At 40.6% G+C, this 25,724-nt stretch overlaps 1 protein-coding gene across 1 annotated transcript; it reads right to left on the bottom strand.

Moving 5' to 3' along the window:
• Nucleotides 1-52: 52 nt before the first annotated feature.
• tmprss3a (transmembrane serine protease 3a) lies at nucleotides 53-25,239 on the bottom strand. Its single transcript, XM_026144166.1, has 13 exons — nucleotides 25,203-25,239; nucleotides 22,124-22,352; nucleotides 21,533-21,649; nucleotides 20,947-21,063; nucleotides 20,246-20,369; nucleotides 19,112-19,231; nucleotides 18,368-18,414; nucleotides 12,035-12,200; nucleotides 6,862-7,031; nucleotides 6,054-6,149; nucleotides 5,798-5,940; nucleotides 4,985-5,137; nucleotides 53-176 (listed from the first exon to the last, which is right to left on the bottom strand). The coding sequence occupies exons 2-13, from the start codon at nucleotides 22,155-22,157 to the stop codon at nucleotides 147-149; spliced, it is 1,317 nt and encodes a 438-aa protein (XP_025999951.1). The 5' UTR covers nucleotides 22,158-22,352; nucleotides 25,203-25,239; the 3' UTR covers nucleotides 53-146.
• Between the last annotated feature and the right edge of the window lie 485 nt (nucleotides 25,240-25,724).

Here is a 25,724-nt window from a genome sequence, read left to right on the forward strand (position 1 = left end):
CTCTTTACTCTTTTTCCGTCATGTTCTCCACCAGACAGGACTGCTTCAAAGTCTCTGTGATAATGTGTACAGTTTGTCTCTACAGGTACTTGTTGCCAAATGTGGAGACATGTGGATAGTCCGGTGAGAAGTCACTGTGGGGGGATTCAGTTTCCTGTTTTCAGAGCCTCTTCTTTCTGAAATGTACAGAGACGCTTATTAATACATAAAATGCACTCGATATGTTTTAAAACATGCAGTTTTATCTTTACTCCAGGCTGCAGTGCTCAATTTGAAATCCTTGTGGCTTTGCACAAATGTTAACCATGTTCCTAAACACCAAGGATCACAGACCTTAATGGCTGTTGTTCTGAGGTCTGTACTCGTGAAGACATTTGAGCGTCTGGTACTATATCATCTCAGATCCATCACTGACCCTCATGTGGACCTCCTTTTCACTTACAGAGCCAGCAGGTCAGTAGGTGATGCTGTTAATATGGGACTGCACTGGAACCTATGCAAGTGACATTTCTTAGTACTGCTTTGAATACAATCATCCCGCCTCTGCTGCAGGACAAGCTCCCCAGCTGATTCTTCCTGCTCCCACCTGCACTTCCTGTCTGACAGCAGGCAGCATACGAGACTGGGCAGGCACGTCTCAGACTTCCAGTGCATCAGGGCTGTGTACTTTCTCCTCTGCTATTCTGCCTGTACACAGGGTTCGTACGGGTGCTTGAAATCCTTGAAAATGCTTGAATTTTAATGTTGTCTTTTCAAGGTGGAAGTATAGCTGTATTTCATTCACCACAAATAACTATCTGATTGAATAGTTTTCTGATCAGATAGAGAAATAAAATGAGTCGCAAAATGTGAAAGCAAAATTTCCCCGCCTGGCTGCCTTGCGTCTGTTTCACCGTGTGACCCCGCCCCTCCCTCGGACAGTCGGGGATGAGTGCGCTAACATACCTGTAGGCCGCTGTTTTAATGAGTGTTTGATGGAAAACAACAATGGTGGAGTTTGCGCTCTCCAGTCGCATGATAGGTGAGTCCTAGTAAATAATTTTCCAGTACGTGTACGTTACACATGCTATTTTTTAAAATTATGATTATTATTACTATTAATACAACAGTGGCGTTTACTCCGGGAAGAAACGGTAAAAACGGCGTTTTCTAAGGAGAGCGCTAGCAGACACGCTTTGCTTGTGAGTGAAAAAAGAAAAGGAAAATACACACTACTTCCCTATTGGTAGAAAAATATACCACGTCGACCAATCAAAAAATGATATGGCAACATGTGGCATCTGGTTGTTTGGGAAGAGGGGGAAGTTTTAGGAGTGACCGGCAAGAGAGAGTTTTGATACATGAGACATTTGTGACGTTTACCGTGTTTGGAGTCTCAAGTTAGTGTGTTGTCTTGTGTAGTTAGTGTGTAGTGTAGTCGTTGTTTTGTTTTGTGTGTCAGTTCTACAAGTGATTGTCACAGTTGCTGCAAAAAAGGCAGATTGCAGTGTAAACGCTGAGTGACACACCTGCTGTCAGACCTGCAGGTTTATCCCTGTGCTGTTCTCATCTGTGTTATAGTGACACAAACTATTTTTTGGAGTTGCATAAATAATTTGTGTGCCTTCTTCTTTGATGCAGAACAGCTGATTGTTCTGTAAATAGTTTTAAAAGGTTATATAAAAAACGTCTGAGCCTTGGCTGCATTTTTAGGTAAATACTTTGTTTGCAAAACTTGTGCATATTTTTTTAAAAATGTACAATTTCTATTTGCATTTCAAGTTATGAAAATGATTCATTAAACATGCTTCTGGTTTTTACAGTCAAAAATATCACTTTCTACTCTTATTTTAAATTTTGTCTGAATTTAGATAAATTGTGCTGATACAGTTTGTCAAAATGAGTAAACAACAGATTGGCAAGATAAACAGTTTTTAAAGGTGAAATAGAGGCCAAATCAAAAGTAGTCATAAACGGCCAATTGTACCCTGGACCCCAGAGGGTTAGAGGCTAAAAGCAAAGTTGTCACCAAGTACTGTTTATATTTGTGTGTATAGCTGCAGCTTTTTTGAGTATTAACTTGGTGCCTTTGGGTGAAATAATGGTAATATGAGTGATCCATATGGTCACAAAGAATAGCCTCTTGTTTCTGTGCCACCAAAGTTCCCCGGCTTTCATTCAAAATGTGTTTATCGTCAGCACCGACACATTAAACTACTTAAACATTATAAATGTCTTCAAGCTCACACTGAGGCCTGTGGGGCACAATCAGCCACTGAGACAGTTCACACATTTATATGTGTATTTGTATATGAATATTTCATACTTTAAGGCTGCCTGTTTAAGGCAGATGAACAAAATACACTGGATTTGTACAAAATAATATCACAGATGATAAATTAAATAGATTTTAAGTGGATGCTTGTGCATCCTTAAAGTCTTATATGTTGAATTGAACTATGTGATCTGTTCAAAGCCTCCCAGTCAGTGCTGTTCTCCATGCCTGTCTGACTGTACATGATGTTTGTAGCACAAACACTTTAAAGGTGACGTTTAGGACTTCAGCAATAATACAGACAGCAATGTAGTTAGCAGTAAAACAGTTAGTTTTATTGGGAATTACCTTAAAAAACAAACAAACATCTGTCTCCTATTTTTTTGTCGCACAGGAAAGAAGCATCAATATCTGATGAGAAGACTTATTTATTCTTTTTTGGGGGGGGTCAACAGGAGATGAATATCTCTAACAAGTTGATTTGTTCACATTTTCACATCTTAATTTTTAAGTGAAATGTGCATTTTGAGTTTATACACGATGTATATAAGGCGACCGTTTCCATTTGCAGTATTTTTGTATGGTGCGTTTTTCTATGTCTTAACAAAAGGGGAACAAAGGTGTTTAAGTTCACCTAGGATGATTTGTCTTAATTTTCACATGGTCTTTATGAGGTGATGTGAATTGAAACATGCATTCTTTTTTTTTGGCGGGGAGGGGGGGGAATGTGCTGCAAAAGTTTGAAAAGGGACCTTGAAAGTGCTTGAATTTGACCCTGAAAAAGGCGTATGAACCCTGTGTAAGACAGTGAAGTCCTTACACTTACACTTTAATTGGCTGCAATCTGCCTTCCCTACAAGACCTATTTAGGGATTTATCTACCTTTAAAAGCAGGGTCAGACCATCCGCAGCTCTTATTACGCTGCCTTGACGATGTCAAAAAGTGGTTGTCATTAAATTTTTTAAAGCTAAATGAAAATAAAACTGAGGTTGTCATTTTTGGAAACTTAATCATATCGACAGCACTCTGGGCCTCCTTTCCTTCTATTGTAAAACACATGTAAAAAACCTCGGTGTCTATATTGATGGTTCTTTTAAATTGAATAAGCAGGTGAGTGCAGTAGTTCAGTCCTGCTTCTTTCAGTTAATGCAGCTAGCCAAGGTAAAGCCATCCCTCCCGGCTAACATCTTTGAGCGTGTTATTCACCTTTTCCTTACTTGCAGATTAGACTACTGCAATTCATTTTATTATGGTCTAGATCAGGCCACCATCCATCGTCTTCAGATGGTTCAAAATGCAGCTGCTCGCCTGCTAACTGGTACCAAACGGAGTGAGCATATAACCCCAGTTTTAGCTTCTTTACACTGGCTTCCTGTCTCCTACAGGATCCAATTTAAACTTTTACTTTTTGTTTTTAAGTCACTTAATGCCCGAGCCCCTCCTTACCTGTCTGAGCTCCTCTGTGCTTATGCTCCAGGAAAAACCATGAGGTCTAGCTCAGAATTAATGTTGTCCATCCCACAGACTAATCTCAAATCTCGTGGTGATAGATCCTTCTCTGTGGCAGGTCCCAGACTTTGGAATAGTCTCCCCTTAAATATTAGATCTGCACAAACACTTGAGCAATTTAAATCTTTACTAAAGACACATTTTTATGCCCTGGCTTTTAACACACTATGACCCAAGCATTTTGATCTTATTTGAAATAGTTTTAGTTATTGTTTTAATTCTTTTATAGTCCTATTATTCTTTTATATTGTTATTGTATTACATTGCTGCTTTTTAATGCTACTTTTATATTGTTAAGCACTCTGTGCAGCATCGGCTTTTTGAAATGTGCTCTATAAATAAATTTGACCTTGACCTTGACCTGCACACCTCCAGGACACTGAAACGGGCGAAGAAGATTGCTGCCACTTTGCATATCATGCCGTACCTTATATATACCTTGCATACATATTTCTTCATTTCTAATTTGTGATCTATATCTGTAGGTAGTTAGTATATATTCTCTTTGTGTGTATTTCTTTTTCATATTTGTAATATTTACATAGAAATGTACCATATATTCTATCTCTGTACCACAACAAACAGTGGTACAGAGATAGAATGTAACAACGACAAATTCCTTGCTTGTGTTCAAACTTCGCAATAATAGTGATTCAGTTTCTAAATATAGCGTTGTGGTGGAATTAAGGCACGACGGGACCACAGATCCATGTTTTCTTTATTTAACATTTGCATCACACCACCACAACCACCACCAACCCCTGAGTCCCCGTGTTTTAACACGGCGGGCGTGATTGCGGATGCCGTGCAGGTGCGTCCGCACGGCACCGCAGACCACGCCCCACCACAAGCGTCTTAAACATTAACATGAGAAGTAATTGCATCTTTGTATATGCATGTTGCAAACTTTGAATAAGTTATGTGGATGATGACATCTGATGCATACATTTTTGCATTTTCATTGCATAATAAAACGCTTTGTGTATCTGTTCACAAGCTAATCAAAACGCACGGACTAAACCCGCTATGTGTGTAAAGACATTTAAACCAGTTGCGCGTAGATGAGCCTCAAGAATGCTGCATGTGCATTAATAGTAATATTACATTCATAATCAGTCTGAATCCATTTTTAGACATTGTCTGCTGGATGTGACAGACAGGATTAGTACTTGACTCAAGTCAAGATTTGCTACATTGGGACCTTAAATATGGACACTGACCTCCATCTGTTTGTGGATCCAGCTGAGAGCGAGTGTGATGCGGGTGTAAACGCCCGGCTTGTTTATGTGAGCACAGCCAATGCCCCAACTGGTTGCTCCCACTAGCTTCCACACAGACGAGTCCTCACAGGCAAGCGGACCGCCGCTGTCCCCCTGGAAACACCAGATAGGTGAAAACATACATACGCCCCTTTTCCATTATTACCTAATCATGTCGACTTGCCACGGATTGTGTCATGTATTTAATATATAATCTTAGTGCTTATTGTCTGATTATATTGTTTTATGTATGCCAGACCCAGATGAGAACTATGTTAAGGGTGACAGGTTGCCCTGGCAACAGACTTTAGAAAGAGGAAGTGCAAAGCTGCACCGGAAATTTGACACAAAGAAAAGAGGAACTATATAATGTTTGTATCGAAACTGGGTGTGACGTGCTGCAAAATATAGCAAGACGGGGTGCTGATGCCTCAGACTTGGGCTGGCGTGTTTGTGTGTCTGCTCAGTCTCCATTTTCCGGAAAATGTAAAATTAAAGATCATTTTTTGAGTTAGAACACTTTGAGCCGTGTCTTTCTTTGCCGTTAGAGAATACAAAGAACGGAATTTAATAATAGACTCGACTCGACTCGGATCGACTGGTTTGCCATTACAACCCTTGTACCTTGTTTGCGTGCTTGTGGTCATAGCAACGCGTACAGTAGTTTAAATCTGTGCTCTGTCATTCTCCCTTTCAGACTCTCATCTGTGCAATCCACCTCCTCCCCATAAAACTAATATATCTCATTTTAGTGCAAAAGGAAACTAGCTCTACCTGACAGGAGTCAATTCCACCTTCCAGGTATCCTGCACAGATCATCCAGGAGGAGATTAAGCCCTTGTAAACCTCTGGTTTGTTGCAGTTCTGGTTGGAGATAAGTGGTACCACAGCTGAGCGCAGAACAACACTAGTGTCTCCTGTTAAAAAGAAGAATTTCAACCATATAAATGTGGCCCCATCCCCACAAAAACACCCTAAACAATACCTAACTAAACAGAATACAAAATAAGCTTTAGATGTCTACACTCACCATCTTCCTCTGTTGCACCCCAACCAGAGATCCAGCACAAGGTGCCCTCCTTAAACTCCTCTCCATGGCTGGGCAGGCAGATGGGCTGCACAGAGCCTGCAGGGAAAAGTGTTACTGATACATGTCAGACTTATTCATACAATCTGATCTATGGGACTCCAAGGTCAGGAAGAAAATATCCTAGGAGAGAAAGTAAAGCAGAAGGGAGGGAAGAGAGTGAAAGATCCCTAAACAGGACTGAAAGGAAGATTATCTGATAGCTGTCACGTATTTTAAGTTTGCCAGACACGGAACGATCTTTGATGCAGTGCACTATGCAGTTTATAGGTCTAAAAGTACAATACGGGAAAAAAATAAGGCCGTCAATAATTTAGATTTACCAGTGAACAGAGAACGTACACCAACTCATGGGGCAACTGGTGTTCAGTGTGCAATCACTGTTGGGAACCCATTTGAAGTGGGATGTGTTCTGATATGTGCTTTTCTATGTAGTAAAATCTATACTAATAAGGATGCATTTACTGTTGTATGTAGTGAAATGTATTTGCATAGCCATGCTCATTGTTCGCTTGCAGTATGTGCTGAAGACATTCTAACAAAGATGCACTTACAGGAATATGAAGTAAACTACAAAGAATGTGAATAACAAAAGTAGTAAATCTGCCTGGTCTGGGGATTGAACTGCATCCTGTGAGTCTGCCAATGAAGACACCTGGATCACTCTAGCTTTGGCTATAAATAATGAGTGTTAGGGAGTGTTGTCAAGGAAAAAAGTTGTAGCGAATGAGAGGTTGAAGGATACTAATACCATTAACTTCAAGTTGCTTGGCCAGTTTCATCAGTGCGATGTCATAGTCGAGTCCTTTTTGTCGGTAACGATTATGGTATACGATTTTCTCAACAGCCAAAGCCTGGGCCCCGTGAAGCGGCTGCTCTGTCAGTCCCACATAGACCGCCCACATGGAGGAGTTTACAAACCTGAGCACAAACAGCAAGAAAAGATCCGGGGGGGGGGGGGGACAAAACGGAAAAAAGACATGAGCACACAACAAATAGGGTAGGCTCAGTCTGTCCCAGTCGTTCCATCAGCCTCAGTGTGATCTTATAAGTGCGGCGAAGTGTGAACAATAACAGATGATAACTGAGAAAAGCTTACGTCAATCTAAAATGTTCCTGATGTTTGCATTTAATAAATAAACATACTGAACGTGACCTCAGCCGTTGTTGGCCAGCAGCGTGGTACATTGACTTGTTCTTATAGAGCCTTTCTGCTCTACCTGTACACTCAAAGCATTTTAGACAACATCAGTCATACTCTGATGGCTTCATCAGAGAGCAACTTTGGAAATGATCAGTAGCTTGCCCACAAGTTTTTGGCAAGCAGGCTGGAACAGTCACCAAAATAGCAACCCTCTGATTAGCAGATGAGCTGCTCTACCTCCTGAGCTACAGCCACTCAGCGTGGAAATTATGTTACTGAAAACAGAGTAGAAGGAGAGGAGGAAAACCTGTTTGAGATAGAGAAAGAAAAGGAAACATTGGAGAAAGGAGGAAAGAATCAGGGCTATGACTGGTAAATAGAGCGAGCTGGCTGATATGGGAGGCAGAGCCTTCAGTTTTCAGGCGCCTCTTCCGTGGGACCAGCTTCCAGTTTGGATTCAGGAGACAGACACTATCTCTACTTTTAAGATCAGGCTTCAAACTTTCCTTTTTGCTAAAGCATATAGTTAGGGCTGGACCAGGTGACCCTGAATCCTCTGGAAAAGGAAAAAGTTTTTCCTTTCCAGTCACCTTTCTCACTCACTATGTATTAACAGACCTCTCTGCATTCAATCATATCTGTTATTAACCTCTGTCTCTCTTCCACAGCATGTCTTTATCCTGTCTTCCTTCTCTCACACCAACCAATCACAGCAGATGGCCCCGCCCCTCCCTGAGCCTGGTTCTGCCGGAGGTTTCTTCCTGTTAAAAGGGAGTTTTTCCTTCCCACTGTCGCCAAAGTGCTTCCTCATATGATTGTTGGGTTTTTCTCTGTATGCATTATTGTACGATCTACTGTACAATGTATGGCGCTTTGAGGTGACTGTTGTGATTTGGTGCTGTATAAATAAAATTGAATTGAAATTGAATATTGTTGTTTTGGAATGCCAGGAGACATCTTTTTCCAATGTCTACTGAACATCTAGTGTTGTTGTCTGTACGACCTCCATGTATGGGCCAAAATGTGGTTGTTGTGGACGTCTTTTCACTGTCAAACTTCAACTCATTACAGACATGTTTTTATACTGCTTTGATAGGCTCTGTAGTCTCATGTTTCGAGAGGGTGGAGGGCATGTTTTATGTACCGAAACAGTTATGTGTGAAGGAATGCAGAGTGATTAGCGGACAACTCCAAGATGCTAAAACAAAAGTGAGCAGCTGCACTGTGGATTTCGAGCTTCTCACAGGCGGTTTGCAAAATGTGTGCATGGACACGGACTATCAAGCAGTCTGGTTCATACAAATACAAATCTTCTTGTAATTTCCGTTGCAACTTCTCTCAATCCTGCTACCGATCACAACCACATTCACTTCTTCTTACAAAGCTCTTCACAATAAAACAGGATGCTTGTAAAATTGAACCATGATACAAATGCTCTTTTAAACGTATTAAACACAGTGTACTCCATGTTTTGTGCTCTATATTTCCCCCCTGGTCCAAATCATTAGGCATTACAACAATATTTCCTATCATCTCTATGCTGATGACATTCAGTTACACTGTTCTTTCAAAGTCTGAGTTTTAAATGGTCTTGTTTAAGTAATTGCCCGGCAGATATCAAGCAATGGTTAAACAACAACTTCCTTGCCAGGAAACTTTAGGTTTCACTTTAAAATGTTGGTTTTAACCTTAAGGGCCCTGCATGGTCAAGCTCCCCATTTTATATCTGATCTGCTGAAACCTCATCCCTCTTCCCGAGCGCTGAGGTCATCAGGTCAGAGGCTGCTGTGGATAGTAGTGATGTGCAGATTGATATTGAAATATCGATTCTTCCAATACCAGTAATTTATGTTCTAGAATCGATTCTCATTGATATTTTAGTACTTTGGGGTAAATTTGTAGTTTATCATTAACAGGAACACAGTGGAAAGAAACTATATCATTCGGATCGTCTAAATCGGAACGAACTACTTCCTCTTCCGCCTTTCATAGTCATGTGCGAAACACGGCTGTATAAATGTGTTGCAGCCACTGGCGTGCGCACTCACAACAATGGCTGAGTGAAACGGAGTCATGTGTGGACGTATTTTATCTCCACAAACAGCCACGACACGGTTTGCGATACATGTGGCAAGAAAGTGAGATGCTGTGGCAACACCACTAACCTCGTCAAACACCTCAGAGTAAATCATATCACAGAATAGGATGAAATATGTTGAGGCAAAGTGAAGAGGAGGACAGGGACAGGTGCTGCTAGGGCGAGACAGACGTCTCTCACAGAGTCCTTCAGTGCTGCAGGCAGGCAACGTGTTCAAATAGGCACAACTTCAGTTTTTTATTTCTATATGATGAACTCTGCATTATTAAGCTATTATTATTATTATTACGCGATTACCAGTTTGTGGTTTTCTTTTTTACAGACACAAAGAGTGAGAGAGATCATGTTCTACATTACTTTAAAAGAAGAAGAAGGGATTTTCAGAGCTGTACATATTTGAAGCAGACATCATAGAAACATGGGTCAACCCTGTTTTTGGCATTGAGTGTTAAATTGTGAGAGTTTGAAAAATACTTGCAAGTTCCTACATTTACACTGTAGAGCAAAGAAAAGTTAGACGATGCGTGTACTATTGAGAATAACTATATACATAAAAACCACGTAAACAGACATGAAAAAGGATGTGTCTGTAAAACTGTCTGTAACCTCTGAGAGCTGTAAGATAGACCGTTTCTGCTATCAAAACAGTTTGTGTTGTTTAATCCTGAACCATTCTTGGTCAGGACACTTACATCATCAGAGAAAGCTCATGTTACTCCACACACAGTTAGGAAATCACAATGTTTGACCATAAAATCCCAGAATCATTCTGGGACAATCATTTCTGCAGCAGCAGAAAAATCTTTTTCCATGCCACTGTGCTTTGAAAACAGAAAATGTTGAAACTTTTTTAAAATGTAAAACATAAAAACAACAAAGACTTAAAATGTTGAAGATGTACTGATGAAATCTGTGAATGTTTAGATTCATTGGTGTTTCTACAGAGCAAACACAGAAGTTGGGTTTTAGAAATACAAGATGGGAACACGAGAAGTAAATGCATCACAGAAGCTCCCTGCATGTGTTCAAATAAAGTACAAGTGATTTGCAATAAATAAAAAAGAAGCTCCATGAGACTGTTCACATCATCTAAGAAAGACTCGAACAGAACCTCGAATGTTAAAGTTCACTTCCTGTCTGTGTGGTCATTGTATTTTTATCACCTGAGCTAATGTGAATGCTGTAAAAGCACCCTGGCTTAAAAAGAAGCACACATTTGGAGAAATTGTGCTGTAACTTCAAGTTTTCCATCTTTTCTTTGATAAAAGAAAAACAAGTCATAAACTCCTTGGTATGTTGATATCATGTCAGTAATTCACACAGACATGGTGTCATAAAGGCGAGCTTAACAGATAAGGTACGGTCCTCCATACAGCCTGTACTTCAACATAACCCTGACTGCCGTTTGGAAATTTAAATGACATTACAATTATTGTACATTACTCTAAAATCAGTGCTGTGAGAGTGACTTTAAGATCACATCCAGCTTTAAAACTGAATCTAACATCAGCATTCTTGGAAATAGCTCGAAGATATTAAGAGAATATGGCAAATGCAATCACAGGATGGCAAAAAAAAAGGACTTTAAAATGAGATCTTCTTGTTTCATTGGAACAGAAAAGTACCACAACAAAGAATATGTGCAGCTATGTAAGAACAAGCATCTGCTTTGGAGTTTTTCATGTTTTGCATGCAGACTCAGGGCTGCTGGTCTCCTCTTGGCATTTTCTTATTTAAACGTTAGAACCTCAACACTGCATTGCCTTTTGCCATCAAACATTTCTTTCAGCCATCTGAAACACTGGGTTGTGGGGCAGCTGGTAAGGACTTGTGTGTTTCTGGAGAGTCTGCAAAGCTGTTTTGGTTGAAAAAAACTCTGCACGCTTCACTCGTCAGAAGGCCGTAAATTCGGCTCATTGGTCAGATCAAAACCATCTCCAACTCTCTTAGTGGCCGAAGCGAGAGCCCGCCTCTCTGAAAGGACTTTTCAGGTAGGCCTGGTGGGCGTGTCCTGTCTAGAGGATGGCCACACCTGAAGTAGATGATCACATACACCTGCAGCTAATGAAGCGTCGTTGGGGAGCTTCTTAAGACTGTGGCTGAGTGCTCCTCGGTGTGGGATTGTTGTGTGAGACTCCATGTTAGTGGTGATAAATGTTAAGTCCGGTGAGTGCATGCCTGCGGTAGTCGAGTGTCCTGACAAGTTGCCTCTTTGTTATTTTCTCCAGCAAGGAGCAGGGAAGACAAGAACAGCGAGCACAGGGTGCGAGGGCACACAGGAGAGGAAGAGCACGGACTTGTGGGTGAAGAGACGACACGGAAGTCAAGGGGAAAACACGGGGATTTATTCTGTGAACTATTACACCACTGTAAATAAACACACTGCCTTCATCATTAAGTCCTGCATCTTGGGTCCTCATTCCTCTCATCCCCACGGTCTGCCACACAGACCGTGACAACCTGAAGTGGTTTGGACATGTGCAGAAGAGGGATAGTGGATACATTAGGCAAAGTTGGAGCTGCCAGGCATTAGGAGAAGAACCCTTGGATACAACAAGGACTTAACAGACATAAGCATAATAGTGTTTTTATGCCCGCTCAACAAACAGGCCTTTGTTGTCAGTATTAAGAAGAACCAGATGTTTGTAGAGAATGTAAAATATCTACATCTGATTGACTCACCCATACACACAATGTGCTGCAGTGATGACCCAGTATGGTGATATGATGGAGCCTCCACACAGGTGTTCATTCCTAAAATGGAGGCTAACTTGCCAGGGGAACTGGCCTTGTTTCGTGATGTTACCGCCAACAATACGTGTCCTGTACTGAGGCCTGAGACCGCAATCTGAGGGCACAGAGAAACAAAGTGTCAAGCAGTTATAGTGTCACCACCAGAAGGTTAGTACTGTCCTATAGTGACAGTGTGTCGGCTGGGAACGAAATTTCTTTTAGAGCTTTAGTTTTTTCTTTTTTTCCTTTCTGTTTTTTTTCTGTTCAAGTTGTGTGTGATTGGCCGACTACAGGACATCAAATAGTCATTGCTATGCACTGAGCAGGAAGGGGAAGGGCGGGGGGAGGGGTTACAGACTCAGCACACACAAAATAAAAGGGGGGGGGGGGGGCTGAGACAGAGAAAGAGTATAGCACTACAAAGATAACAAGCTGGAAAGGTGAGGAAATAAGTGATACACTTCAGTTGTTAAAATTGTTACATGGATGCTTTTTTTGAGTTTTACATATTTTAATTTATGTTATGTTGTTTGATCTTCTGTGTTGTTTCACTGTAAATAGTTCAAAGTTTATGCATATTGTACATACAATCAGTGAATGGATCTTTTCGTCCACCTGATTATAAACTGGTTTGGTATTTATTTTTGTACTTGAAAATTAATTTTTTTGCAGCATTGTCGTATGTTGAGGTTAATAAGCCAAATAAATAATAAACATTTGATATAATGTCTCCTGGGCTTATCCATTTCAGGGTCACGGGGATCCTGGAGCCCATCTCAGCTGCCATATGGCAGGAGGAGGGGCTTACCCTGCCCAGGCAGTTGCAGGGCTGACACAGAGAGACAGACAGCCAATCACACATAACCCAGGACTTTCTTCTGTGCTGACCACTGCATCTTGAAATAATGCGTGTTTTGTAAATTAGTAATTTTACAGAGTAACGACAAACTAATGCAACAAGTAGTGTAAAGAATTTGTTTTTCCAGTGAAGAATTAAGGAATGTAATGGATTACTTTTAAGAAAATGTTACTTTTAGTAAATGTAATTAGTAGCAATGAAAGTGATGAGTAATGTGTAATACCTTACATTTGTGGGGTAACGACTTCAATACTGCTGACCAAAAAAAAGCCACTACTACTGCTACTTTGATGAAACCTTGCTCTGTACTAAACAATCTTGAAGGAGAAGGTCTCGCCTTCAGTTTAGGCCCTGAATCTTAAGCCCTTAGGCCTTGATTATGCAGCAGGTATGATCTGAAACATGCAGCAACTCCATTGCTTAAAGCCTAAAAGAAGGGGAAAAGAAGCAGATTTTGGAATGCCTGGCCTGCTGAAAAAACAAATTTCTACCATTTATACCGATTTAAGCATCACATTTAAGCATTTAAACAATGCTTAAATCGCAGCAAAACAGTTAAATTTGGTTTATTAAACATTAGGTCTCTCTCTTCTAGGTCCCTATCAATAAATGATTGGGCAGATATAGAGAGATAAAAGTCAGAAGGATAAACCAGATGTTCTCCATTAAACCATCCAAGATGTTCTTTCAGTGCCAGAGGAACAGTCTGAGAACATCATCACCAGGGCAGGAGGTGCAGCACTACTGGAAGAGCATATGGGAGAAGGATTGCATAACAATAATGCTCAGTGGTTGGTGGATCTAAGAGCAGACCATGGTAATCTCCACCCTGAACATGCTTCAGTCACAGTCACAATGGGAGACATCCAAGAAACAGCATGAAGAGTTGGACAGGACCAGGGCCTGCTCTCCAACTTGCTCAATAAGTTAACTGCACTCAATGAGTGTCTGGCAGCACAAACTAACCAGCTGCTAATGCATTTGATGCACCCAGAATGACCAGCTGCAGGCCAGATAGTCCTGATCCTCAAGAATCTCCAAAAGGGACTGGTCCCATCCAACTACTGGCCAAAAATCTGCCTCAGCACAACACGGATGCTCCTGGCATCATAGCGGCTAACATGAATAGGCACATGGTTCATATTCTAATATCTAGAACTGTACAAGATTAACAGGACCCTAAGAGCCGTCATCAAGAATAAAATGAAGATGGGCGGAAAAACACAAGAGGTTAACTGTTCGGTGTAGGCCTAAACCCCCCCAGCCAGATCATCAGCAAGTCTGGCTACAGATACCGAATTCCGAATGGAGCAAACACCCTCTACATGGATGACATCAATCTTTTCGCCAGGAGTGAACGAGACATCAGTTCACTGATCCACACCACTAAGATCTAACAGAAGTGACATTGAAACTTCATCCGGTCCGGAGAAGTGTAGTCAGATGGTAACAAAGAGTGGGAGAAGACAACATTACAGACATCAAGGACCTCAGAATCCCAAAGGCAAATATGAACCATGAAGAGGCTGCTAGAAAAGCTGTAACCACCAAATACCTGCAGAGTAAGGTAAGTCCTGAGGACTCAGATGAATGGGAAGAAAAAGATCCGGCCAACACCTGTGCCCTGCTGTTTGTCAGATACCCTGCTGATACAATAATTGGTCAAAGGAGAAGACAGAAGACACTTACATCAGGTCAAGAAAGCTCCTTACCATGCCACGAGGGTTTCACCCCAAGTCCAGCAGAAGCAGAAGAAAGGAGGCCAAGGACTAGTGTGTGTCTAAACCACTCTCCATCAGCAGAAACCCAAGAAATAAGAGGGGCAAGAAGAGAAACCATTATAGAAGGACGTGCCCTTGTACAACATGTACTGGCAGATAGAAGAAGTAACTAATATTGAGAAATCCTAACAATGGCCGGACAAAGCTGGACTGAAAGACAGGACAGAGGCAATAATCATGGCAGCACAGGAACAAGCTCTAAGCACAAGATTGAAAGGAGCTGGAGTTTACCACACCAGGCAGGGCATACATGGAGCGCCATAACCTAGTGGCTAGAATAGTACACAGTGACATCTGTGTCAAGTATGGCTAGGAAGCCCCTTGGAAGTGAAAATGGGATATGCCCCCCAGGGTGGTTGAGAATGACCAAGCTGAGATCCCGGGGGACTTCCAGATACAGACAGCCAATCTGGCATTGACACTGCATGAAGAGTAGGCTAAGTATCAGGTTATGCTTTATAAGCAGGCAGTATATGAGAAGGGATTTGAACTCTTCTGGATTTGTTTGTACCCTGGAAGCAGCAATGTTTGGGTTTTAGCATGACATGTAGATCCTCTGACTCGTGTGTTGTAAAAATATGGCTAAATAGATTCCTTTATTAAGGCTTTTATCTCATTAATAGTGATGATCAATAGTAGATCATTATGAGACTGAGATTTGACAAGAGGTTTATGGACACGTTTAAAGTATCCAAGCAAATTTAAGTGAAATGGCTGTTTTGATTCATGTACAAGGGAACTTGGTTCAGCTGTTCCTAGTTCTTCTCTGCCAGGTGTCAGAACGAGTTGCAGTAAAATGAGTTGCTTAAATTACTGCTAGAACATGATGCAAGGAAACAAAATGCAGAAAATGAGAAGCAGTTAGCAATGGAGAGAATGTGTTTTGAAAGCTGCGGAGAGATATAGGCTATATTTGATTAAAAGTGGAAAACTGAAATCTTGTTGAGCTGCGGTATTCTTTATTTTACCATTGGACTGAAAAGTATTATATTTTGTGCAACCTGACACTGTTGTCAAAATTTAATGAAAATGATTCAGAAAACTTTTTTCTCCTTGCTCGAACATGTTTCACATCAATGACAGTAGTTCGATATTGCTGACACTAATGCTACAGTTTGCACTGGAAGTTTACTAGAAAGACAAAGTTCAAGGTTCTTTATTCTAAGTTATTATATTGTAAAAGCAGCTTTCTCTACGCTTACAGGGAACGATTTGGGACTTGGAAAAAAAGGAGGACAAACAATCTTGAGTTTATCTGTTCACATCAAACCCTGTAGGCTGGGTTAGGTTTACGGGGTTATAGTCTTGGATCAGTTTAAAATTTGGATTCTTGAGGCTATAGTTGCACATCAACAATTAAAAAGCAAACACTGCTACTGAAGCTGCTGCTCTAGCAGAAGATTATATGGTGGCTCATGAGTGTGTTTTGGGGGATTCTCATAACCCTGGTACTACACTTGAAGCTAGTGCTGATTCTGTTAGTGTTTCTGACCAGTCAGGTGGATCAGAGGTCAACTTGTACAACCTGGACAAAGTCTGTAACTTTTGTCATAAAAAGGGCCACTGGAAGGCTGCTTGCTATGCTCTTAAAGCTAAATCTAGACAAAATAGTTTTTGTCTAGAGTAGTTTGTTTAGACTAGTTTTCAAAGGAGAGTGACACAGGTTCCTCTCTCCTAATTGTAGGGGATATATATATATTTGCTCTCTCTATATATATATTTTATAGCTTTATTTCAAAAAAAGCAATGAAGGATTAAAATCGATTAAATTTAAGTTTTCACCTCACGCCTTTCTACATACAATAAACTCAAAATTCTTGCAAATTTATTGAAAATAAAAAACATAAAATGCACAGGATTGTATTGAGGGATAGATCAGGGAGAGGGTAAAGAAAATGTTCCACAACAAAGAGCACAGCAGCCACCATCATTCATAAATGAAAGAAAGACCATGACTCTTCCTACAGCTGGCCAACCAGCCAATCTGATCAATAAGGGTAGAAGACCATTAGTCATAGAGGTGACCAAGAGCGTTGCTCTGTAGAGAAGGACTGCAGCTCTTCACCACTACTCAACTACTCTTTCAAGGATGTTTGATATAAAGGAAGGTTGGAGATTGGTAAATGGCCTGCATTTGTATAGCGCTTTTCTAGTCCATAGGACCCCAAAGCGCTTTACACTACATTCAGTCATTCACCCATTCACACACACATTCACACACTGGCGATGGCAAGCTACGTTGTAGCCACAGCTGCCCTGGGGCGCACTGACAGAGGCGAGGCTGCCGGACACAGGCGCCACCGGGCCCTCTGACCAATTAGCTATAATTAGCTAAGACTGCTGGGTCTAGAGATGCTTTTTGAGTAAAGGTTTAACTACAGCCAGCTTGAAGGCCTGTGGTACATAGCCGATCATTAGAGATCGAAGCATTAATTAATGGCAGGACTTCTTTGAGCAGTTTTGTAGGAATGGGGTCTAAAAGACACGTTGATGGTTTGGAGGAAGTAATTATTGAAGTTGACTCAGAAAGATCAATTAGAGAAAAAGAGTCTAACTTAACATCAATGGTACTAAGAGTAGCTGTAGATAATATTACATCTGTGGGATGATTACTGGTCAATTTTTCTCTAATGATAAAAATTTTATTTGTGAAGAAGTTCATGAAGTCATTACTAGTTAACGTTAAAGGGATTGTTGGCTCAACAGAGCTCTGACTGTTTGTCAGCCTGGCTACAGTGCTGAAGAGAAACCTGGGGTTGTTCTTATTTTCTTCAATCAGTGATGAATAGTAAGATGTTCTGGCTTTGTGGAGGGCTTTCTTATAAAGCAGCAAACTATTTCTCCAGGCTAAATAATGATCCTCTAAATTTGTGACATGCCATTTCCTCTCCAGATTACGAGTCATCTGCTTTAGGCTACGTGTTTGAGAATTATACCACGGAGTCAGGTACTTCTGATTAGAGACCTTTGAGCTACAGTATCCAGAGTCGTACGTTGTTAAAACAAGATCTAGAGTGTGATTAAAGTGGTGGGTGGGTTCTTTTACATTTTGAGAGAAGCCAATTGAGTCTAATAACAGATTAAATGCCATGTTGAGGCTGTCATTTTTAGCATCTACATGGATGTTAAAATCACCCACAATAATTATTTTATCTGAGCTCAGAACTAAATCAGATATAAAGTCTGAGAAATCAGACAGAAACTCTGTGTAAGGCCCAGGTGGACGATAGATGATAACAAGTAAGACTGCTTTCTGAGTTTCACAGCTGGGTTGGACAATGTTAAGCATCAGGCTTTCAAATGAATTAAAGTCTGTCTTGGTCTGTGGTTGATTAATAGAGGAAAATAGGTGTGGCAAGCTTGTAGCATCATACTTGAAAAGATGTAAAACTGTAAATCCTGTCCAAGGTGCTTCAACAAAGCATTGAGCAAACACTGTGAATACTTAAATACGCATGTTATATTTTTTTCCCTTTTTTTGTCATGATGGGGTATTGTTTGCAGAATTTGGAAGTGAAAAGCTAATTTAATCCATTTTGAAATAAGGCTGTAATATGACAAAACACAGAACAAGCAAAGTGTGTGGAAAACTTTCTTATATAATAAAAACATCAATAAAACAAATGCTGCATGCTTTCTCACCTAGACATTTTAGAGTTGTCACCAGCCCTGAGCTGCACTGTGTCTTACTGTGGTGAAATAGAAACCATAGGTCAAATGACACGGAAGCTCAGCCGAACTGAACACGTACAACAAGTTAAAACACTCTTATACCTTAAAACGAAAGCTTCAAAATACTTTGATGGTGTACTGGACTAAAAGATCTTTTATTAATCTCGTTCCCTCTAAGCTTTAATATGACCTCTTCTACTTCTTCTCTTTAAATGCTCAGCCACTGGACAGCTGTAGATCACGAGGTAATTGGTGGGTTGTAATTTGATGTCTGGCTCCTCTGGTCTGTATAGTAAAGTGTTCTTGATACTAAAGCCAGTGAAGTGTATGTTTGCACACTGTTTTACCCAAAGTATTTGCTTTGGTTGGGTGAGTGAATACTTTGGCAGAATTGATTTCAATAGTGTTCTGTAGCAGTCTGTGGTCATCAGAAGTCTTTGATGTTTTCATCAGATGTGGCTGATATAGTAACAGTTTGTCTCTTTTGAATTTGTAATGTTTTCATAGTTTCGTGAAAATATGTATAGCGCTCATTGCTGTGTAACAGACCGTTTTTGGAGAGTATTTTGTTTGACTGGTTAATATTGAGGCGCAATTTCTTCTTTTCTTTTTTTAAAATTCTGATTGGCTAATTGGATGACAACAGCAGTGTTATCACTTTTGGGGCAAATACACACTTTCCATTTACTCAAACAGGACAAAAGGTGTGTACACCTGATAGATGGGGCGTTCTGAAGCTTGATTATCTGTGACTTGTTCCAGTGAAAAGACATCAGGTCAGTCTGAAGGTCCTTCTCAATGTAGGTCAGAGAGATGAAGAAAGACTCTAAATAACTGAAAAACAAAAGGGTCAGGGTTATGTTCATATATCTTCATATATCTATCCTTCATAGTCTGACATCCTGTGAGACTTTCATGTCTTGGATCTGTTACGGCTCACACAGATACATTTCAGGGTTTGACAGTCCTGTTTGTCTTTTCCTCTGAAGGTGATGCACGTTGCAAAATTGTCTCTGTTAAACCAACGGTTACTGTTGTTTCAAAACCATAATTACTCTGTGACCTAAACCATCTATTTCTTACTGTAGTTGGAATGATAAAAGCCCTGTAAACACAGTTGTTTTCAGCTCCAACTAAACTCTAACTGTACTCTCTTATGTGCAGTAAGAGTTTAGTTTCATGACACTTAATGTCTTTTAAACGTGCTATACAATTAAAGCTGACTTGACTCTTACTTTCATTTTTAAATACATTTTTGGTTCAGCAGTCTTTATAATTTATCTTCTGCTGCCAGCATAAACCAAACTAGCCAAATTCATTTTGCAGCATAATAACAAGCCCGAACATCGAACCACAGTCACAGAGAATCACTGATGTGAACAGAGCAGGGACACAAGGAGGGAGGGTTCAAGGTAACAGCCATTTAACCAAGTAAGCAATCCTTTCCTTCAAGCATTATTTTGAAGTGATGTCAGTTGCAGATGACGTTGGACACAAACTGAATACGTTTTCTTCATATTTTTGGACATATAGTATCTCTAGTACTATATTATCAGTATCTCAGATGTTACAGTATTCATGGATGTTCCATCTTCCACAAGTTAATAAATAAAATACATTCCAGACAGTTTCCCAGTCTATTGCAGTAACTGTACTGTAATTTAATTGGAGATAGTTTACTCTGGTCAAATGGACCACTGGTCCACCACCTTTGGAGCAGTGGTCCACTTTTTAAAAGTCCATCCAAAACAAGAAAATGTGCTAAACAAAAAAAGGACACGAATAAGAAATGTATCATCTCAGCCTGACAACTAGACACTGCAGAAATGAATGAAACATTGGTGTAACCTGGAGTATCCAAGCTGCTTGCAGGCAGCTCTGCCCAGCCTGTTGTTCCAATCTTCTGAGCAGACTGTCCTCCATTTTCCCTGGATCTGAACCTGCAGGACTGAACTTCTGCCACTCAGACGCACTGAGAGACAGACACATGCGACACAGACAGGAAATTACAAGAAGGGAGACGGTACACTATCCTGTTTTCTAAAACATAGAACTGCTGTTCTGGCATCTTCAGTTAATGCCAACTGAGCACATCTGAGCTCAGGAGCTAAGCAGAGCCAGGCCTGGTTGTATGGGAGTCCACCTGAGATCCCCCAGATCCTGTGTGTTTGTCCTGCAGGCTGGCATTGCTGTGAGCTGACCACACGGAGAAACTCACACAGTAATATGAAAACAGTGTCATCCCACAGCCTGTTTACACCCTCAACACATCCTTTTTTCTTCTCATGCTTGTGGTGCTGTAGATGTCACTAAAGTTGTGGCCACTTCATTTCAAACTGTTAAAAAATCCCAGCAGAAGCACAAATATTTCTGCACAGTTTGCACAAAATGTGTCTGCTAGCTAAACGTACAGTTGCTGTATTTCCACATGTGGAAATATTAAAAAACTAGTATGGCTGTGTGTGTGTGTGTGTGTGTGTGTGTGTGTGTGTGTGTGTGTGTGTGTGTGTGTGTGTGTGTGTGTGTGTGTGTGTGTGTGTGTGTTTTACCACAGCCAAGCTCGTCTTCCCCATTTTTGCAGTGAAGTTTTCCGTCACACAGGTAAATGCTGTTGATGCACTGAGACGAGGAGCCACACTGAAACCTCCCCGAACAGCTCAGGCCCACTGTAGGCACAGATGAAACTGTCGATAAGGAAGGTTCTAGAAGTACTGAATGATCTTGTTCAGTGTTCGGTAATACTGCAGACATAAAGAGAAAAGATGGGCAACCTGCATTGTTTCCTGTGGGCACCAGGCAGGAACACCTCTGCTGGTCTGTAATAAGTTGCTTGTGTGGAGTAAATGTTATTTTTGTTTCAGTATTTTTTGTATTTATTGATTATTTTCTGAACATTTTATTAATTTGTGTGATTCTGTCTGAGTTGCCATGTTAAGTTTTGTGAATTAGAGCTTTGATAAATAAAAATAATGCTCCACTAAATTCTGCCTCTGTCATTCTTGGTCATTCTTCACACAGTCCTATTAAGGTTGTGACCACCAACCACGTGACATATCGAACGTGCAACAATCCTGACACTTCAGTGGCTCCATTTTTGCAAAATGTAGAGAGTTACCACAGCACTGAGCTCCTTACATCCAAGGCCAACGCTGAGCAGGACAGCCACCCCGAGGATGCAGCAAACAGCGAATATCAGAACGGCAAAGCGATGGGCTAAGATTCTGCTCTTCCAGCTTTTATCCATGTCATCTTCTGTGGACAGACGGGGTTAGTGAAAATTCGCTGTGCCAACAATATACAATATGAGCACCTGAGTTTCAAAAGTTTTTCATCTCCAACACTAAATGGCTCTTAAGTTTAGGCTTTATTACACTGACTGTGTGCTTTATTTAGTCATCGCATTTTACATCCGAGGAAACACACTGTGTCCCTTTGCAAACACTGATCTAGCAGCAAGATTATTTTGACATTTTTCAAGACGATTGTCAAAATAATTTTCTTCAATATTACTCAGACCTTTTTGGTAGAAAGCAAATTGTAAAAGTCATTTTAAAAAGGGAGACGTAAAGACGTTCATGTAAGAAAGAGCTGAATCTGTAAAAGATCTTTTGCATTGTATTTAGTTGGATTTTGTGCTGATCTCCTTTTAGTTTTAGCCTTGAACAGTAATATTTCCATTATGTCATGCAAGTACATATTCACCCCTGGAGTATCACAGCATCTCACCATGCATAAATGGCTGCACTTTGGTAATGGGCATGGCTGGACTGGGTGGAGGTTGGGGATCTGCGGGTTTAGTGCAATAGTTCCCTGACTGTGGCTCAATGACAAAGCTGCCCAGGGGGCTGATGTTCAGACTGGTGGGGGTCTCGACAGTAGGGAGGTCTTCTTCTGTCACCGAGACCACATCTATCGTGGAGGAGCCTGGTTGCTCCGGTGCGTCTTTCTTTGGTTCCTACGTGTAAGATTGAAAAACAAAAAGGGCAAATCAGATACAATACAACTATAACAATGTTCAGTTTATTTGATAAACTATGTGACATTTACAGCCAACACAAGACTTGCTAGAAAAATGTTTGTGTTATGTGTGACTGTCAAACTAAAACGTCTAAATACCCAAATTTGCTGTAAACCAGAACTAGCTTGGGCTAGCAGCAACATCTGGGCCTGATGATTAAATAGTTGAATTGTTTTCCTAATTGAACTATAAGTCATGGACATGACTGCTCGGGCCCACAGGTCAGCTGACACTGGCCACTATAACTGTTTTAAACACTGGATTAACAAGTATGCAAGTGTGTGTGTTAAAACTATATAAGTAATGAATGCTGCTTGTTAATCAAACTGGCTAAACAAGGCAGATAACAAAACGCTCCACCCTCTCATCAAAATATGATAAATTGTAGCACAAACAAACAAACAAACAAAACGGTCCCTGCCAAATTGCTAATGTTGAGAACTTAAAATGCAAATTCCAGTGGTTATGTCCACCTGTCAACAATTTACATGAACTTGAAACGAGTCGTCACTCATCCAGGTGACTTCTTCAGTCTCAGCTGACTGACCCCAATCTTATAAACAGTACATTTGCACAATGACTGCACCATTAGCACCACTAACGAACAATGAGCTGGGAGGTCAGTTCCTTGATCATTAAGATGCAAATTTTATGACCATTGATGAACAACAACAAACATCCTTTTCAAAAGGTGTTTGAATGAACTGAGAAAGCTCATCTAGCTCAGCAAGAAAAGTCTAAGATCAGGCAACGAAGGACGTTTGACTTATTTGCTGCGTGCTGTTCGTTTCGCTTACTTATTGTAATATGGCGCTCACATCACTTAGTAATGACAACAACATCCAGCAGACATGGGTAGGTGCACGATTCTGCCAAACTAGAAAGACTATCATGAGAAAACTTTGTGAGACGTGAGAGATGGAGGCAGATGAAACCATGGTCTTGTACGATGTTACATCTCTCTTCACTTGCATCCCAGTCACTGAAGCGTTGGGGGTAGGTTGTAAGAGATTACAGGATGACCCCAACCTCAGCAACAGCACCACTCTCAGCATCAACCAAGTGCGTTTGCTTTTGGAACGGTGTCTTCTCTGTGAATGGTTCTCATGGACATTGATCATTGGTTGCTGATCAATGTCCATGAGAATTTGCATACTAATTATCAAGGAACTGAACTTACTGCCCATTGTTCCTTCAGTGGGCTGGTTCAGTCATTATGCAAATGTACTGTTTATAAGATTGGAAACCTGCAGTCAGCTGAGACTGAAGACGTCACCTGAACGCTACGTCCAGATGAACTGAATCAACCTTTTGTGATTTCCTTACCTGGATGATTGAGTGTGCATCAAGACAATTTACTTGAACAGGCCTCTGATTAACAGATGAAATTCTATTGGCTGGGATTAGATGAGCCATCATGCCGGGGGACAAGTGTGATGTAGGGAGCAGGTTGTGGTGAATGTATTAATCTGTCAAACACTCTTTATCCCGAGTTGATTGGGGTTTGATTATAACCAAAACAATTCTTTTTTCGGATTAAATTTATTTACATTTTTGCCCTTATTATCCTCACTTTTCACTTTCAGATTGGCACAAAAATCCCTTAAGAGAAGGAAAAGATTGACAGTCTGGTCGTAAAATTTGGAGCTTTACAAGATTAACAACAAGTTTTACGAGAATCTCTGGCAAATAGCCCTGAAATGAAATATCTCTCTTGTTACTTTCAGATAAAAGCCTGACTAACAAAGCGGTGTCTGGTCACCTTCCTGATAAAGACACGTGTTACTCAGCTTTTGGCAGCAATCAAAGCTTGGTTTATAGCATATAGCATATACTTAGGGCTGGATCCTAAAACCTTCCTTTGTTACGCTGCAATATGCAGGGGACACGCAACCTCCGGGTGGCTTCCCCTGATGTACTCAATCACCTTTTTTACTGTCTATGAGCTCACACAACGCTTTTCATTTAATCATTAGTAATTACTAACTTCTGTCTCTCTTATTAATTTCTGTCCCGTGTCTCTCCACTCACCTCCAACTAGTGGTGGCAGACGGCTGCCCCTCCCTGAGCCTGGCTCTGCGGGAGGTTTTTCCTTCCCACTGTCACCAGGTGCTTGCTCATAGGGGTTGTTTAATTGTTGGGGTTTTCTCTGTACTATTCTAGGCTCTTTACCTTACAATATAAAACGCCTCGATGTGACTGCTATTGTGATTTGGAGCTATATCAATAAAATGGAATTGTTTTTAACAGAATTGTCTGAAAATGACAGATGTCTTTATTTTTCTTGCTTTGCAAAAACACGTCTCGTTGTTGTTGCCTTGTGAATGCAGATTAATGAGATTTTGAATATATGAATTTAAATTTTTATTTATATCACTAAACATGTTTATAATTCAGCGTTCAGATCGATAACAAACTGTCAGGAAATTATTTTAGTGAAAATATGTTCAAATGGCTTAAAATAATGTAAAGTTTATTTATATAGCCCTGCTTATGAACACAATTCACAAAGTGCTTTTAAATACAGAATAAGAAACAGCGATTAAAATGGTGTAAATAGTTAAAACTAAATAAAGGAAAGCCTGAACAGCCGTGTCTTCCAAGTGAACTGTATATGATTATAGTTTGTTATTTACATTTACAACCTTTAGATTAAAACACAGTAGCTTTGTTAGTCACTCTGAAGCAGTAACTCATGTCTAAGGCATGGATGTTACATAACCCCTGGTGGCCTTCAACGAAGAAGAAAATACAACGTTTCTCATGCACTCGATTTTGTCCACTTACTGTTGAGGTGGATGATGTGTTATCAGCACTAGCAGCAGGACCTGTGGGAATAAAGAGACAGCGCTACAGAGAGGTAACTGGAGATGTTACTGACAGAGTAGATATAAATTCCTAAATAGATTCCTAAATTCGAAATTATGTCCAACGTACTGATCTTCTCACAGTCTTCAGTCATCATGCCATCGTCCACACTCAGCTACACTTTGACTAAGACCATAAGACCTCAAACTCCCTAATATCTCTTCATTATGATCACTGTCTTTTTCCTTTTTCGTCTTTGACCTAATGGCTGCCCTCCCGCTGTGCCTCCGCTCTGATACAAACTGACACCTGAGCAGGTAAATGTTCCCACACAGCATGAAGATCAGGTGACGCTGTATCTCCTGCTCTGTGGGTTGGGTTACAGAGTGTATTCGAAGCATAGAGACAAGTTTGGGAGGAAGAAGGCTGTTGATCACCTGAACATTGATTCCTGCAAACAGACCTCTCTGAATAAGCAGGAAACAGCTGGAGAGTAAGTAA

This window comes from Astatotilapia calliptera, chromosome 16, assembly GCF_900246225.1.
Source record: "Astatotilapia calliptera chromosome 16, fAstCal1.2, whole genome shotgun sequence".
NCBI lineage: Eukaryota > Metazoa > Chordata > Actinopteri > Cichliformes > Cichlidae > Astatotilapia > Astatotilapia calliptera.

Bases quoted from the DNA above. Each gene is read 5' to 3' on its own strand.
- tmprss3a (XM_026144166.1), bottom strand. From the start codon at position 22,157: ATGCCCATTACCAAAGTGCAGCCATTTATGCATG. The intron at 21,650-22,123 runs GTGAGATGCTGT...GTCTGTCCACAG, and splicing joins AGTGCAGCCATTTATGCATG to AAGATGACATGGATAAAAGC. The intron at 177-4,984 runs GTCAGTGTCCAT...TGTACATTTCAG, and splicing joins GGATCCACAAACAGATGGAG to AAAGAAGAGGCTCTGAAAAC.